This window comes from Phaethon aethereus, assembly GCF_964289735.1.
Source record: "Phaethon aethereus genome assembly, chromosome: 16".
NCBI lineage: Eukaryota > Metazoa > Chordata > Aves > Phaethontiformes > Phaethontidae > Phaethon > Phaethon aethereus.
In genome coordinates, this window is record NC_138592.1 from 5775071 (window position 1) to 5791334 (window position 16264).

General features: G+C 38.7%; 1 protein-coding gene across 1 annotated transcript; it reads right to left on the bottom strand.

The window, feature by feature from the left end:
* Positions 1 to 1382: 1382 nt before the first annotated feature.
* Positions 1383 to 15864, bottom strand: RAB22A (RAB22A, member RAS oncogene family; the record flags this gene model as incomplete). Its single annotated transcript, XM_082007433.1, has 7 exons — positions 1383 to 1480; positions 2854 to 2963; positions 4784 to 4890; positions 5002 to 5073; positions 9153 to 9234; positions 13898 to 13977; positions 15829 to 15864. The coding sequence occupies 7 exons, from the start codon at positions 15862 to 15864 to the stop codon at positions 1383 to 1385; spliced, it is 585 nt and encodes a 194-aa protein (XP_081863559.1).
* Between the last annotated feature and the right edge of the window lie 400 nt (positions 15865 to 16264).

Genomic DNA, 16264 nt, shown 5'->3' on the forward strand with positions numbered 1-16264 from the left:
GCTGGTGAGAAACAAAGTAAAAATAAATAAAATAGCACAAGTGGGTATGTTCAACCTATAGTTTAATTGAAAGCATACTAAAACCAACCCAGTATAAGCTAGACACTGATTTGCTAAAAACCCTCACAGATGAAAAAGCCCAGGAACCAAGAGGTAATGATCTACATTACCACATGTCTTAAGGTTACTTCCTATTTGTATTTTTGTGCCCAAAACAGGAAAGACTGGGTGCACCACAGTTGAAAACTTATTTAACTGACAGACCTCACACTGCACCAACAGCATTCTCTATTGGCCCTTTCAAGTGCAACTGAACGAGAAAGAATTTCAGTCTGCTTCTGGATGAACTCACAGTGACAATATCCAAAATACAGGAGAAACAACCTGACGGCAATTCCCCAGGAGTTTATCCATAGGAGTGGAATGGAAGGAGTGTATAAGATTGCATTATTTTTTACTGCTTTTACATAATTTATAATACTTTAAACGCTGGTCTCATAAATATAATATGAATACTTTACACATGCCAAGCAATTAAAACCTTTCCCCAACACCTTTTAAGTCTTATCAGAACTACTGGCAGCATCTGTTGACAGCATCTGTTTTTAGTCAGTAACCATTTAATTTAGTCAGAACTACAGCTAGGTTTTCTTCAACCAACATCTTAATATCAAAAAACTTGTAGGAACAAAAAGATGGCTGTAAGCATATCAGTTTGCCTTAAAGTGATTAAAGTCAGCATGAAAAAAAGATTGTCTGTGATTTAAGATCTGTTGCTTGTGTCCCCACCCCTGGTGCATATAATCTTTAAATAAAAAGTGCAAATGGGATTTGGGGACTGGATGGACTGATTTGCCTACTGTTTGTCTTCAGTTGCTTATTCTGTAGCCACCTCACATCAACTGTCCCGTCGTACTTTGGATTAGCTACAATTAAATTTAAAATAAGGCTCACTGAAGAAAAAGAAGAAATGATACCTAACTTCCAGACTCCTCCTACCCCTAAGTCCCACAAAAGTGCTCATTTCCCTTTAAAAAAAAAACACAAACACAAACCTAAATTCTTGATTACAAAACTATTAAACATTTCAGTTCTACCATCCATATAGTGACCTTCCTTTCAAGCAAGGCCAAAAGAGTGATGGTGGATTCCCTTTGAATGTAAGAGATACTACACTTTTCGTAAGTGGACAGGCTGACATTACGATTGCAGTCTTTTCTGCGAGTGTACAGATGTCAGATCAGCTGGTCCATTTCTGTGGGACCGTGGGTGTATGAACACCAGCAGATAAAGATCTAAGACTGATAATATAAACCCAACATGAACTATTAACTTCCAAGACCACCTACTGTATAAACAAGTCTGATTTTCTAAGGGATCAGTCAACAGCAGCTGCGCTTCGTCACCGATGGCTGTCTTCTAAGTTTGAAGCCCTTACCACTAGACGGGGGGTTGGTGTCAGTTGATGGAATTCTGCGACCTACAAGGAGGCAGGAAAAAATTTATAGCAAACATCGTACTTGAAACAAATTCTAAGCATTCAGTGTATGTTTTGTATACAAAAATGCATCTTCAGTCAGACATTAATGACAACATTCCTGCATAACAGAAGGATGGCTGTTAACAGTCTACATAAGAGGTATGGTTCCACAAAAGACGAGTAGACACAGTTTTCAGCTAATTTTGCAGCATATACACTTCAGATTAGTCTAGACTTGGAGAGCTAAGCTACAAAAGCACCCAGAGAATATACTCTGCAGGATCCAATACCACCTGGAATATCCTCATTGAAAACTACCACCTTGACCTGTATTTCCACAGCAGATCACCTGCATTGGGCTTAGCACAGAAGTGCTTGTAAAGATAGCTGCTTCAGTCATCTAATCGGTCTTTAAGATTGACTATTCCTGGTTGAGTATTCTTTCTGAAGAGGATTTATGATTTCTTCTTTCCATAGTTTATTCAAGATCGATTTTAGAGAGCAACTATTAAATCAGTAAATCAAGAAGCTAATCTACAGCACATACTTCTTACATCAGTTTCAATATGTTCAACTGCTTAAAAAAAAAAAAAAAAAGAGTCCTTAAGTCTAATGTTTCTGTAGTTATTCAAAGCTAACCTGCAGTGCACACACAAAAATGGATTGCTGTTTGTCCTCTTTTCACAAACAGGCTGACATACCTGCACATTGGTACTGCTGCCTGAAACACATCCTGCAAATAGTATTGCATGGAATTCACTTTAGAATGTTTTCTGCTCTTCATTCACACAAAAAAATTTGTCATTGTTATCCCCGTGATGAATAAGACAGAAAGGATTCGCAGTTTAATTAAAAAAACTCAAGGTATCACAAAAATACTTGGGGAAAATGTACACACAATAGTTGTTATTTCACAGGCAGAAATCTGGCATTTATGAATTCCTACATGTTTGAAAATGCATTGTTTTAGACCAAGTACAAACACTAAGAGTGAGAACTTTATTCCTTTTCTCAGCTGTATAAAGTTTGGATCTTCCTCATGCCATTTCCTTTCCCTCCTATAACCTTGGAACTACTAATTAAAACATTCAGTAACAGACACAGTAAGATGACACTGACTTCTGACATGAGTGCCCTGCTTGCTATTTATCCAGCAGCATCACAGTAGGCTTAAAATTTCTAGAAGGAATATTTAGAGGTCATTAGATGACAAAAAAATTTATACAGCTCATTTTGCAGTTTGTATTCCTGTCTAATTGTAATAAATTTAAGTCAGTGTACTCTCACCTAAATAGCACAGAAACTAATAGAGTAATCAAATTGCTACTTGAACTTCTTTCAGAAGAAAGCACATTAACTGTTTAAATACTTACTAATTTCTATAAAGAGTTCATTAATGTTTATTGCATTTTTCGCACTTGTCTCTACAAATATTGCATGAATGGAATCTGCATAGTCTTTAGCATCTTTTTCCATGACTTCTCTGGAAAAACAAAGCAAAGAAAAAAAAGTAAATGCAAAAAAACCATTATTGAAAGTCTTAAAGGATAGACTAACCTTTTAAGTGTCTCATTAAATGAGTATTTTGTATTTTACCTGTTTAGCATCACAGTGCTCCCTCCTTCCTGAAGCTGATGCTCATTCTTTATGCTGTCTCCCTGCCTTGAGGTATGAGCATCATTGAAGCACAATCATTAACTAAACAAGGTCTTAATCTATCTGACAACGTTACAGTGGAGTTTGTTTCTTTAGTGCTCTAAGTGTAGGTCTGCAATCAATCATTAGGGGGTGCTTTATTCTTCACACACAGAACAGTTTTAGATGTACTGAGAGTACCCTAAAACATTAGTTCTGTTAATCCAGTGGATTTCCTACAGCTGTTTACAAAACCAAGTATCTCACAACACTGCACAGATCATTAGTATAGCATTTAGTTTACAGGAAGCATGAAGACATAGCTATAAACAGAAGCATGTTAGACTGAGCACACAACAAAGCCAAAAAGTGAAAAAGTTATTCTGCACCCCTAAGGAAGCAAGTCAATAATAACATTTCCTTAAACGCGAAAAAAAAAAAACACCCCAATAGCAGGACTGGACTATATGTTGTATCTTTTTCCATACAATTTCTAGAACACATAGGCTGCTTCCAGTGACAAGGGACTTAGGATATCAAAAGCACAAACTTTGGATCAGTGACTCAAATATTGCCTCTGACTGAATTACAAGGAATCTTGCTCATTAGCTTGAATAGCAATGTTTACATCATTTATTATGCCACCTAAGCACCAAGAAATAAGCATGTGAGACAATACCGCATGCCTTATATTTGTCTTCTAAGTAATTTTATGCCGTATTTCCTTCAAGAGACATGCTACTTCTAACACAGGTTATCAGAGCTCACTAGATAACTGCTATTTATTAACAAATTGTAGAACTATACTAAAAAACAACTTTGCAGTCGTTCTTCAAACAAATAACCATCTGGCTCCTTTGAGACACCAGCTGTGGTACCTTTTCAATGAAATCTAAAAACAAGAAGTTTGCACACACCCTCTTTATGAATTTTGACTTGTTTAACCAGGACATCAATAAAAAAGGGCTTATTTCGTTTTTAGTATAGGCCTTCTTGGAAGTTTGGCTATTCATAGAAGTTTCTCAAGAACATCTCCCCGCTCCCTGCAACTATTTCAGCTACAGCCAATTCCACCCCAATATTTAAGCAGGGAAGGCAGGCACCTGAACAAGCAAGTCAGAAAAACCTACACAATGCTTTCCAACAGGCTTGACGTTTTTCCTAACAAAATGAGGTGCTATGGACTGACAGGGGTACTTCTTCTAAAGTGAAGTAAACAGCTTGTATTACACTGTAGTTTCACAGGCAGTTTCGGCTTGTGTAACTTGGCACTGCCGCCTGAAAAGGTAATCCTGTCTCCCTGTAAACTGCTCATTCCTAACCCTGATATCCCACCTCTGTCATGCCAGCAAGCGTTCATGGTGTGAGCAACATAAATACACTTGGATCAGTTTTCCTTTTTTTAAATGGTTAGTTTTAACCTGGATCCATTTTACAGCCTGATCACACACGTACTCACACAAACGCAGGCGAGGAAGTGGTAAAGACTGTCCAAGGGCAGACTACCCAAATCTTCTGACAGTAGAAACAGCTCAGACCCCTTGTGAAACTTCAATGCTCGTGCAAAACAGCTTAAATTGCCCTGTATCTTTCACCTGCTCTGAAATCTTAAAATATTTAGCACTATGAACTTAGGTGAAAACATATGAATGGTCAACGGTTATTTACCTTACGTCATTTAGATCACACTTATTTCCTGCAATAGCTACAACAATGTTTGGTGGTCCATGCTGTCGAAGCTCTTTAACCCAGTTCTTTAATGTTGAGAAAGTTTCCTGATGTAGAAAAAGAAAAAAAAAATAACAGAAGGAATAAAGAATCAGAACCGGTGCATGACACAAAACCCCCCAGAAATTATAATGATGGGTCAAGATAAAATTTCTTACCTCTTTTGTGATGTCATACACTATAATGGCTGCTGCTGACCCTCTGTAATACATTGGGGCTAAAGCACGAAACTGAAAGAAAGACACCATAAATTATGAATCTGATCTTCCACTGACTTCCATCATTTCCTTATTATTACTAAAGAAAGTGAAAATTAGCTTTAAAGTTCACATGAGTGGAAAACTTTTCTTTACAATTACAGAGAGTCTGTGCAGTAGGGTACATAAACTTCCATGAAATTATTGTTTTAAAGGCCAACCAATAAATAATCAGCAGCACACCTATTGCAAAAAGTAGGAAGCCAAACTTGACCTTATTTTGACTAGATTAGAATCTCTCATTTAAAAGACTGTAGGTTATACAGAGACACAAACCCCCAGGATATATGTTCAACTTTAAACACTGCGCAATGGGAAACAGTCAAAACTGAACTCGCTTCTTCCTCTTTAAGACACTCATGCTTTTGGACAAAAGGTAATTTCAAGAAAACTAGCATACATTACTGCTGATCTGAAATGTTCAGAAGTTGGTGTCAACCTCTAGCCCCATGGATCAGTCACGGCACTCAAATGCCAGAAACGTTGGTTTCTTCATAATCTAACTTACGACTTCAGGGATTTCACTTAAGTTTTTCTTCAAAACTCCGAAGTTAGAAGCACATTTAAAACTAAAAACTGCAAAAGCCCACAACTATGTGACTTGCTGCAAATAGAACTTTAAGGAACATGCTAGATAGTAAAAGGCTACATTAATTTTATTGTAATTTTCAGAATTAAATCTATAGCAGGCATATTTGGTTGGTAGTGCATTTGCAGGGTATAAGCCAGGCCTGTATCTTTGCATAGGCAGACTGTTACGAACCCAGGACTGAAAAAAATCTGATAGTCCACAAGATTGAGTCGCATCAGAAGTATCAATCAAGCATTCTTAAAAACAGTATGATATTCTGCCAATTCAAAAAGAACCAGACACCTAATCTAACAAGCAAAACTCTTAGTCAAAGCACGGAGTAAACTGCATGTACTGCTCTGATATAAGCATATGTGATTTTGAGCTTTTATGCATCTTATTACTCAGGGTAAAATTATGAATAGAATACGGTTTTTCCTAAAGGCTTACTTGGTTCCAATAAAATACCAATTTCCTTTTACTTAATACAGTTCAATTGAGAGCAGCATTATAAATCATAAAAATCTTGCTATGAAGCAGAATTCCAGACCATTTACATTTGGCTCTCAAATTCTGTTTTGAAAACAGGATTTTGAACACAAAGTTCAGAATATAAAAATATTTAATAGTGAGAAAGGGAAACATGGGCAGGTATTCAGTTCATATTGGGACATAATTCCTCTCTTCCTCCCAAGTACTAAAATGTAAAGGGAAACATATTTGGCAAACCACCACTTGGACTGGTTGCAACCTGGCTTTTTGATTATTTGACTATTTACCTTGGGAATAAACCAACTTTCACTTGCTGATTTTCTATTACTCTCATTTCCTGCCTGCTAACACTTAGATACTTTTTTCCACCTAAGAGCAGTCGGCAGATAAAATACATGAACAAAACAGATGTTACCAGAAACACCGATTTTTCCTTTTGCTATTTTTCCAAAGACTTCAGCTTGCCCTCCAGCCTCCAATTTGTGTTTTGACAGAATTAAGGCAACATAATGTAATTATCTGGAGAAACTGTCAAAATTGTTAGGTAAGAAGGCAAAAATCCTAATTGTTCTAATTAATCTCCTATCAACTTTACTCAGTGTATTAAAAATGAGAGAAGAAATAAGGCATGTGTGTGTAGGGAAATGAGCTGTGTGAAGTGAATTAGTGCACGTTTCCACCTTTGGAGTGACGCTAGCCAGCCGCTCCCTGAAGCCATCTAGAACAGGTTGCCCAGTGTAGTGCAGAACTATTTGCTGCTGGGCTTTCGAAATGGAAAATAGCAAAAAAATTCCTCAAGAAGCCAGGACTACGAATTCTGTGCATTACACATTTAGCTCAGCAGAGACATTTTAGTTCCAAGAACGGTGTGGCCATTTTTGGTATTCCAGATCACTCTGGAGGGGATCCCTTCCATAACTGTCAGTTGCGTTGCACGACCAGAAAACTGTATGACAGATTTCAGGACAAGGCAGGTACACAAACCATTTGTGACTAGCAGTAAGTGATAGTGCTGTTCTGTTTTGGAAAAAGAAACATCTATGAAAATACTGGCATCATTTCAAAGTAAATATCCTTGCTCCCATTTCACTGGTTTCCTTGCATATATTGGGGCCTCACAGTGACTTCTCTCAGGTCTGGAACATAAGCTTCACAGATATCACAGATCTTGGGTCAGAGTCCAAGTAAGACATATTTCCCTTTTTGATTTCAATAAAGATATCATGCAACTTGTATGGAAGAAAATTAAAAAGGTGTCACTCAAAGTCTAAAAACATAAAGTCAAGGAACATGCTAGTCACGTACAGAGATGCCTCCTCAGATTGTAGTGCGCTGAATCCAAATTACAGCGTTCTCCCATTGCTTGCAAACACAGTTAAAGTGAACAGGATGGAATACTAATATGTAATGGATGTTTCCTGCCAAGCTGTGGCAGCAGTGTTTAGAAAGCCTTCTATTTAAGAGTACCAGCCTCTCAAAATCCATACTCTACCTCTCGGAAGACTCACATTCCAGCATGAACATTTCAGAATGGGCTAGGATGTTCATTTAAGACAAATTACATCAAATGCTGACTGACTACTATTAATGGAAGGACTCTGATATTTCTGTTAACATAGATACTATTGGGCATATCCCTGACAACATAAGTTTGCTTTATATGGTGCTGCCAGAAGGAAATAAATTGTTATTCAAAATCTAGAGCACTGAAATGCAGTACAAATACACTTGAGATACTTTCTAGCCATCAAAGCTGTTATCAAGCTAAAAAGCTAGGAAGTCAGTTCCACCAGGACTCCAAAAGGTCAAGCGACTGCACAGGGATGACTGAGCCTTTACAAGTTTGGGTTTTTTCTTTTGTTTTTGCCAGTGGTGGGGTTCTTTTGTTTTGTTTTGGGGTTTTTTTACTTGGGCTCTCTGTTTCTTGAGACAATCCTGAAAAATAGTACAACTGTATTTGCCAGTTATTGTCCTAAAGTAATAACCCAATCTGATCAAACCGACTCTTACTGGAGACAGCTCGGGTGTCTACCTTTGTTACAGTTACCTCACATCCTAAATAAACTCATCATGAACAACTGACAGTTACCAGTAGTTAACAGCCAAAAAACTGCAAGAATAAGCACTGTTAATACAACTACTATAATTTCTATCACTGTTACTAGTAATCAATAAACAAGCAAGTTAACTAGGATTTTAAAGGAAAACTTTGCTAAGTAAAAAATAATGCAGATTAATTAACTATGATTTCATTTGACTAGTCATTTTCTTGAAAGCTCTTCTTGTCTCCCCTCAGAACTCTGCAGGCTGCAGAGATCAAAACCCCAAACTACAAAATTAAAATTTACATTTCAAAATAGATTTCTTGATCTAGCTTCTAACACTATCAGATTTGAGAAGTAAAACTTCACAAAATAATAAGAGATCAGTTATCACCCATAACACTTCTTGAAACACTGCTGTTGAATGCCTAAACCCACATCCTACTCACATTAATCACCCTAACCCTGAAAGTAAGTAAGAATGTGTTAGCAGTTGTATATTTTTCCAGAATCAGGGCCTTACTTGTACTATGAAACATGACCATTCATTTCACTTGGATTCTCACATTGCCAGTCACACTGTTTACAAACACTGCAGTGCAGTGTTTAAAACTCTACTATAGAAATGGTACTAGAGTCAGCTGCTGGCTTCCCCCTCCCCACCTAATTTTCTTTTGGCACTCCCTTTCAGTCAATCTAAATCCAGTCTTTTGTTTTATAAGCTCCTCTTCTTAGGTAATCATCCTTAACTTTGTACTTTAACCACGATAACAATAAAAAAATAAAAACATATTTACAGCACCCGTATCTTGATAGAAACCTCCATAAAAACAAATGTTCTAACAGATATTCATAAAACCAGATCATATTGTAACTTTCAGAGGTGGGGCTGAAAAGCAACCCAAACTCTAGCCAGGACTATCACAACAGATATTGATTCTACTTACCCGCTCCTGTCCAGCTGTATCCCAAATTAGAAATTTATGCAGCTCATTTTGATACTGTACAGTCTTGGTCATAAATGAGGCTCTGGGGAAAAAAAAAATTACAGCTTATGCTTTTCAGGATATAAATACATTATTAGAACATCACCACCATGAACTTTTTAAAAGGTTTACATTCTAATAGAAGTGCTTCCCCCCTCCCATAAAACCAATGAAGATCTTCACACATAAAGACTGAAATTAATGAGGCAAAAGGCCTCAGAGGATGACATTTCCTTTCAGAGAATGAAATTCATCAAAAAAAATAGAAGGAACACGAATGCAAATTAGAAGCTTTTATTGTTCATAGTCTTTTGATAAAAACAAATCAGAAAGATCAGCCTTTTTAACAAGATTCATCCTAAGTGGAAGAATCACCACAGCAAATCACTTAAGTGTATACTGGAAACTTCCGGAGGGAAAAGATCAAATCCTTTCCCTTTGCATCAGCTTTTTCTGTCCCTGTACTAACATTCAGATAAATGCTGGTAAGTCCATATTTCGGAATAAAATATGGAAGATTCGTATCACTCTTGGTAGGTGTTAAAAGAACAGAGAAATCAATAATGAGTTGTTGAACTCCATACAGCTCCCAAATCCTGTCTGTCATGATATACTTCAGTCTGCACGGGCTCTTGCACTCCCAGAAGACAAACAAAGAAGTCACTTCCTATGCTCCAGCTACCTCCTCAAGTTCTAGATGTTTTACAGTAAAATATTGCAAAACATTGTAAAGTACTTCTATGCTTTACATGAATCACCGTATTCCCCACAAGAACAGGAATTCAGAGACCTAATCTGTTGCAAGAGGGAGTTCTTTGCTATATCTATTACCTGTAGGCACATTTTTTACTAGAAAAAACACACACTGAATTCATGTCCTTGTAGAATAGGAACTACAGATGCCATAATTCTCTTAAGCATATGAGATCCTACGTTATGATCTTGAACACCTTTTGTATGCCTAATTCCTGTCACTTGAAAATATTGCAGACTTCCAAACTTGTTCTACTGTCAGTTTTGGACAGGATGCAGGATAGGATGCTGGAGGTGGCCTGTACACTAAGCTTGCTATACGTTCAAAGTCAGAGAACAAGAGTCTGTCAGCATGATCACCAACATTAAATACCAGAGTCCAAGACTCTGAACTTCAGTTTATCTTGGATCTTAAGTACCACCAAGGCATAGATTTCAATGATGTCCATGACATTTTTGTAGTTAGTATCACTGGAGTCTTAGACATATGTCAATGCTATAGGAAGATAAAACAGCTATCTATATTTACAATAAAGAAAAGGAACAATTACACAATGCTTTCCACTGTTAAGACGTAACCTCCCCATTCCTTAAGCTTAGATGTTTGCCAAATAGTACATCAATCTCCAAAGTTGATTACTCTTTTAAGAAGCCAAATATAAGGTTGCAGCATCCCTAGAAAGAGTCTAACTGCAGTGCATGTCACCACAGTTAACCAGATTATGTATTTTAGCAATGAGTAATAGAAAATAAAGCGATAGGAGTATCTGTTGTAAAGCACAAAGACTTCCACTTCCTTAAGACTGCTGCAAATTAAGCATTAATTCTGAATTCTCTGGCCAATATGGGAACAATTTCCTAAATCACAGGTTCTCACTGAAAATTTATCTTACTCAGTTTTACAAACTGAAACATTCCTGTACAGTCAATTTGAACTAAACAGCTGTGTTGCTCTAACTCATATCACAACTAAACATACCAAACGGTAGCTGATAGAGATTAAACGCTACTTGAAATTCTTTGACAAGTGGAAGCTTTCATTGTGACAGATGTCAATTAAAAAACCCCAACAAACAAAAAAGAGAACAAACAGTTCAAAGACAAACCACTTTGCGTCAACAAAAGCCTCCAGACTAGAGCTATCCTCAAGGACTTTTAGCAAGAAAGCAGGTATTATCCCTACTAAATTTCCTGGCTGCTTCTCCCACCCAAGTAAGCACTGTAATTATGTGAACAAAATGCACCTGAAAGTACTTTTATACTCATTCATAACTTCCTTTTGATGCTATAATGAAAGACTATTCTGCAGTACCTAGAGATATATGCTGGTTAGGCAAAGCAGAATGTGTCCTCAGCATCCTGAGAGGGCTTCTGCAGCTGCCCGTATTTGAACCCGAATGATGAACAGTCATGACAACAAAGTATGATCGCTCAGAGAATTCTAAGAGGAATGGTAACAGGACAGGAACCATAAGATTCTCTCTCATGAACTCAAAAACACAGAAGCATTCTCAGCTTCAGTTTTGCAAGATGCTTAAAACTCCTCTCTAATAATTACTTCATTCTTTCTACCTCCTAGTCTCAATTAGGAAATAAAAACAAAATCTAGAAAGTTTCAAAATTAGTTTGCCTAAAATTTTGGGACTGTATCTTATTGGAGCTTCACACACTCCTCCATTTGGGCAAGTTCTGATTCATTTATACTACTACAGCAAACTACCAAGATACCAAGTCCTCAGAGCAATGAATGATTTTAAGATGAAAAGATACAGATTTGTAGTCCGTCACTTCAAGAAAGTACACTAATCCCAGTATTGTCGTTAAACCCATGAAGACAAATTCTATTCTACACATTAGCCTCATTACCACAATGGCTATCATCTTCTAACAGCACCTTAAGTTTCTACACAGTATCTGTTATAGACCTTTTCCTGGGAAGACACGTGCATGTGATCTCTTTGGGTTCTTGCCTTCAAACAGATAGGTACTACGTTGGGGGTGGGGGGTGGGGGGAGAAATCAACCTACACACCACAGTCAGAAAACGACCAGATTAAAAGAAACTGACTTTGGAGGGAAGACAACAAGATTTAATGAAGTTATTCAAGTTTCAGTCCTTGCCTGGGAGGAAAGAAAAAAGAAAAAAACACCCACAAGACCCTCTCTGGAGTTTTCTGCAGACTGTAGAAAATTCTACAGGATAGAAGCATCACAGATCACAATCTTTGCCCTGCAGCTTTAGAGAGTCTTGCAAACATGCAGAGCCTAAAGCCATCAAGCACAGTATTTTAGAATTTGGAATCTGAAAGCAGACTTGAGGAGGCTGCAGTTCGCATTTGATCAGAGACATAATGCAAATTCCATACTGGGTTACTCAAACATTTAACCCATGTAGCCTAGATGTGTGGTGATGTACATGTAACTACAGAACAGAGCATCCCAGCCAAATAAATAGGCACCTCATATTTGCAAAACCCAAGTCTGTGTTACCATACCTGGTCACCTACTAGATAAGCAGGCCTTAGTCTTTTTTTTTTCCCCTCCCCCAGGAACTGCATGCATGAACACAACGGGTAACTTTGGGCCACTGTAGATACTACCCATATTAGCCAACTGTTTAACAGACTGTTTCTAAAAGTATCTGATGACTAGGAATGAAGATGGATAACCAATTTCTCAAACACTTCGGGTAATAAGAAAAACAACTGAATCTTTCAATAGCATCCACTTGAAGAAACAGCTTTGCTTGCAGTTGATACCACTATGGGCAGCAAGCCTAAACTTTCTATACAACCTGAAATTAAATGTTTAAGACAGCCTGCTCCCCTACTTAGCCAAACAGCAATATGACTACCATTTACATATCAGTTTCATGGTTCTCCAAAAAGAGCTTCTACTGTAGCTAATTTGACAGTAATTAAGAATGTTTAACCCTTCAAGATTTAAGAATACTTAGCAATCTATCTCAAAGGCTACCTTTGTTAACAGGGAAATTTAAACAAAAGCATACTTCCTACAGAGTATCTTGCAATTTGATACACTCAAAAATAGAGGTGGGGAGTGTAGGGGAGAAGAGAGAGACCTACCAGGGGAACAACTTTTTTTTTTTATGAGGACAGGGTGAGACACAGCTGATCTTTATCAGCAGGATCTTTTCTGGTCAAAGCTGTAGTACAGCCTGTGTGACACCTGAGACAGGAAGATGCACTGACACCCCCCACATGCTTCTCAGCATCAAGTGAAGTCATGTCCTTCTGTAAGTAAAGAACTACTTCTGAGCAAAGCAGCCCATAAGACACTTGCAAAGCAAAAATGACACCAAAAGAAATAAAAAGATCCAACCACTCCAAGAATTCCTAATGCTCGCCCTTCCTTTGACCTATTTGAAGATTTGAGCTCACTAACATTGCTACTCTGAGGTGACAGCAATTGCATTAACAATTTCATCAGTTATTTACAAATGTGTGTATTGCATATAGATGAATGTTACAACTAATTCATGAAGAGAACTACAACCTGAATTAGAATTAGCTACCTTCAAAAACCTAGGAGACTTGTTACTGTACTTGACTCTTAAAAAAAAATTATGTAGTTGTGTTAAGAATTACATGTTTAAATTTCAAAGTAGTGCATGTTGTTCCTTCAACAGAAGCATCTATAGTGTAATTTATTAATAACCCAGGACTCCTAGTAGGCTTTAGTTAGCTTAGATTCACAATACAAAATGGGTCCAGATCTTACACCTGAAAATGGAAACTGCAGGAGTGCCAAATACATTCCTACGATGCCTAAGGTAGCTCATGAGCTAATTAATGCTGCAGTCATGTTTATTACCACATTTAGCTGCCACACATGGAGAATCCTCAAGTGATCTATTCAGGAGGTACAAATATATATCCATACAATTTGGTTTTATTCTTGAATAAGTCACATTTACTTTATTTAGTTTCTTACCCTATTGTTGGGTTGATGTTGGGATCAAAGCTATCTTCTACAAATCTCCACACAATACTTGATTTGCCCACACCAGTGTCCTAAAAAAAGAACAGGAACAGTTGAAAGAGACATTAGTTTCTACAAACAGACGGTTCTTTTTGTCCTCAAATCTTGCAATATGCTCTGCACGAATAACACGTTCCTGCTGAGAATCTCAGAGAAGTTAGATTCTGAAATACTTCAGGTATTATATTTGTTTAGTAGAAAAATGAAAGGTCTTTGATAAGTTACAGTTTTCTAAACAAAACTGTTAAGATGCTTTTATGAACAACTATAACAATCTGCATTCATACTTATTATCAGTTATTCAAACTCTTTTTTCCAAAACTCTCCAGAAACGACATTTGAACAGGAGTAGGGAAAGACCATCTACCACTTTTAGTAAAATATACAACAACTGAGTATGGTATTCCATCTTTGCAAGCCAATAGAGCACATTAAATCATACAAGTGTGACACAGGCGTTTCAACCTCTGACTAATACCGTCCCACCCTGCTTAATGAAAGACTTGAAATTTCTTATATGACACACCTGAAGTATGTTTCTAATGCAACTCTACAGAGCTATAAATGGTAAAAGAGGAAACATAACATGAAAATTCTGGGTCATGTATGTATTTGCACCACTGACTCCATAGCTTAAAAAAAAATAAGGCATATTTAGGAGTGAAATAACTCAACAAACTATTAGCAATAAACTGTTCTAAATAACAGCTAGACATCTTAAATTACCATTTAATTAAGTCAGGTGAAGACAAACTAATCACTTTACATCTCCAGAGTCCTTAAAATTTTGAGGGGAAAAAAAACCTTAGGAATGGTTTCATTGAAAATGAAGTTTTACACCATTCATGCATTTGTTTGAATCTTCTGAATACTGTAGTAAATCTGGGTACAATATGTATGCTTATGTTTTATCTTTTCAAGCTGTTTTCCTCTCGAGGAAAAGCATATTATGCCAGTTATGTATTGTATAATGTTTGCAGTCACAATAAGCAGAGCAAATCTTAAACAGAGAAACATAAGATGCAGTTCCTGGCTCCGGGAGTTCAAGGACCAGTTTTCCCAGGTGCTTATTCTCCTTTTTTACACGATGAAAGGTTTCTCAGGTTGGGTGAACACAAACAGTAGCTAGTAGTTACCCCAAATGCCTTCATAACACGAAGAGCAGAGAAACACATAATTTTCCCTCTGAAGGGCAATACGGCCATTTAGAAGCAGAAAACAATTCTGCCAGTCACACTCCGTACAACACAGAATTTGGATACAGATGGAGACAACACGTATTCAATGCCAGGCTCTCCACTGAAGCCCTCTGACCAAACCACGCCAACACACAGCTTTATAGCCTTGAATTTTCTGAACTTCTACTTCGGTTTGCTTAACGTCTGCTTCCACAACATGCAACACTTCGGGCACTTTCAAAGCCTACGTATGTTGTTTAAAAAAAAAGTTCAGGCCCCTCCTCGTCTCCCGCGAGCTCGATTTCAGGTGCTTTTATTTATTTATTTTGTGAATTCCAAGCCCGAACAGCTTACAAGGAAGAGGGAGCATACGCTAGATGTTCATGCTCCCTCTCTTTTATTTTTTTAAAGAAAAAAAAAAGTGATATTTACCTCTAGAAAACGCCTCCCCCCGGAGGGGAAGACCCTTCCCGTCGCCCGGTCTCCTCTGGGGGACGGGGTCGAGCAGCCGGGGCGCGCCGGCAGCTCCGGTGGGGGCGAGGCCCACCCTTCGCCCAGGGGGAGGACCCTCTCTCAGGGGGCTCACACAGAGGCTCGCCACCACCAGAAAAAGCCTTTCAAGCCAGCCCCTCAGCAGACTCCCTCCCTCCCGCCGCCCCCGGCCCGCGCCTGGGCCCCGCAGAGAGCCGGCCGCGGAGTACTTACCCCCAGAAGGCAAACTTTCAGCTCCCTCAGAGCCATGGCCGGGCAGGCTACACCTTTAACGAGCGCCTGAGACGCAGCCCAGAACGATCATAGCCCTTCCCGCGGCACACGTAAACCCGAGGCCTGTGGGGGTAGCCCCCCGCCTCCCCCACGCCGTGGTTACCAGTAAACCTTCCTCCTCAGGCTCCGCGGACGCGACGCCATCTTGGGCGGCCCGGCGGGGTCACCTGACTACACCCCCCGCCCGCCGCCGCCGCAGTTTTCTTCCCTCTCAGGAGGCGACGGCGGGGGCTGAGGGACGATTCGCGCCCCGGTAGTGGCTGTCTATTAAACCAGTCGCGTTTCGGCTGCGTGAGGGCTGACCCGGGGGGAGGAAGTGCCGGCGGCTCCTCCCTTTGCCCTCCCGTTCCCCTCCTCCTCCTCGCCCATGTCCATT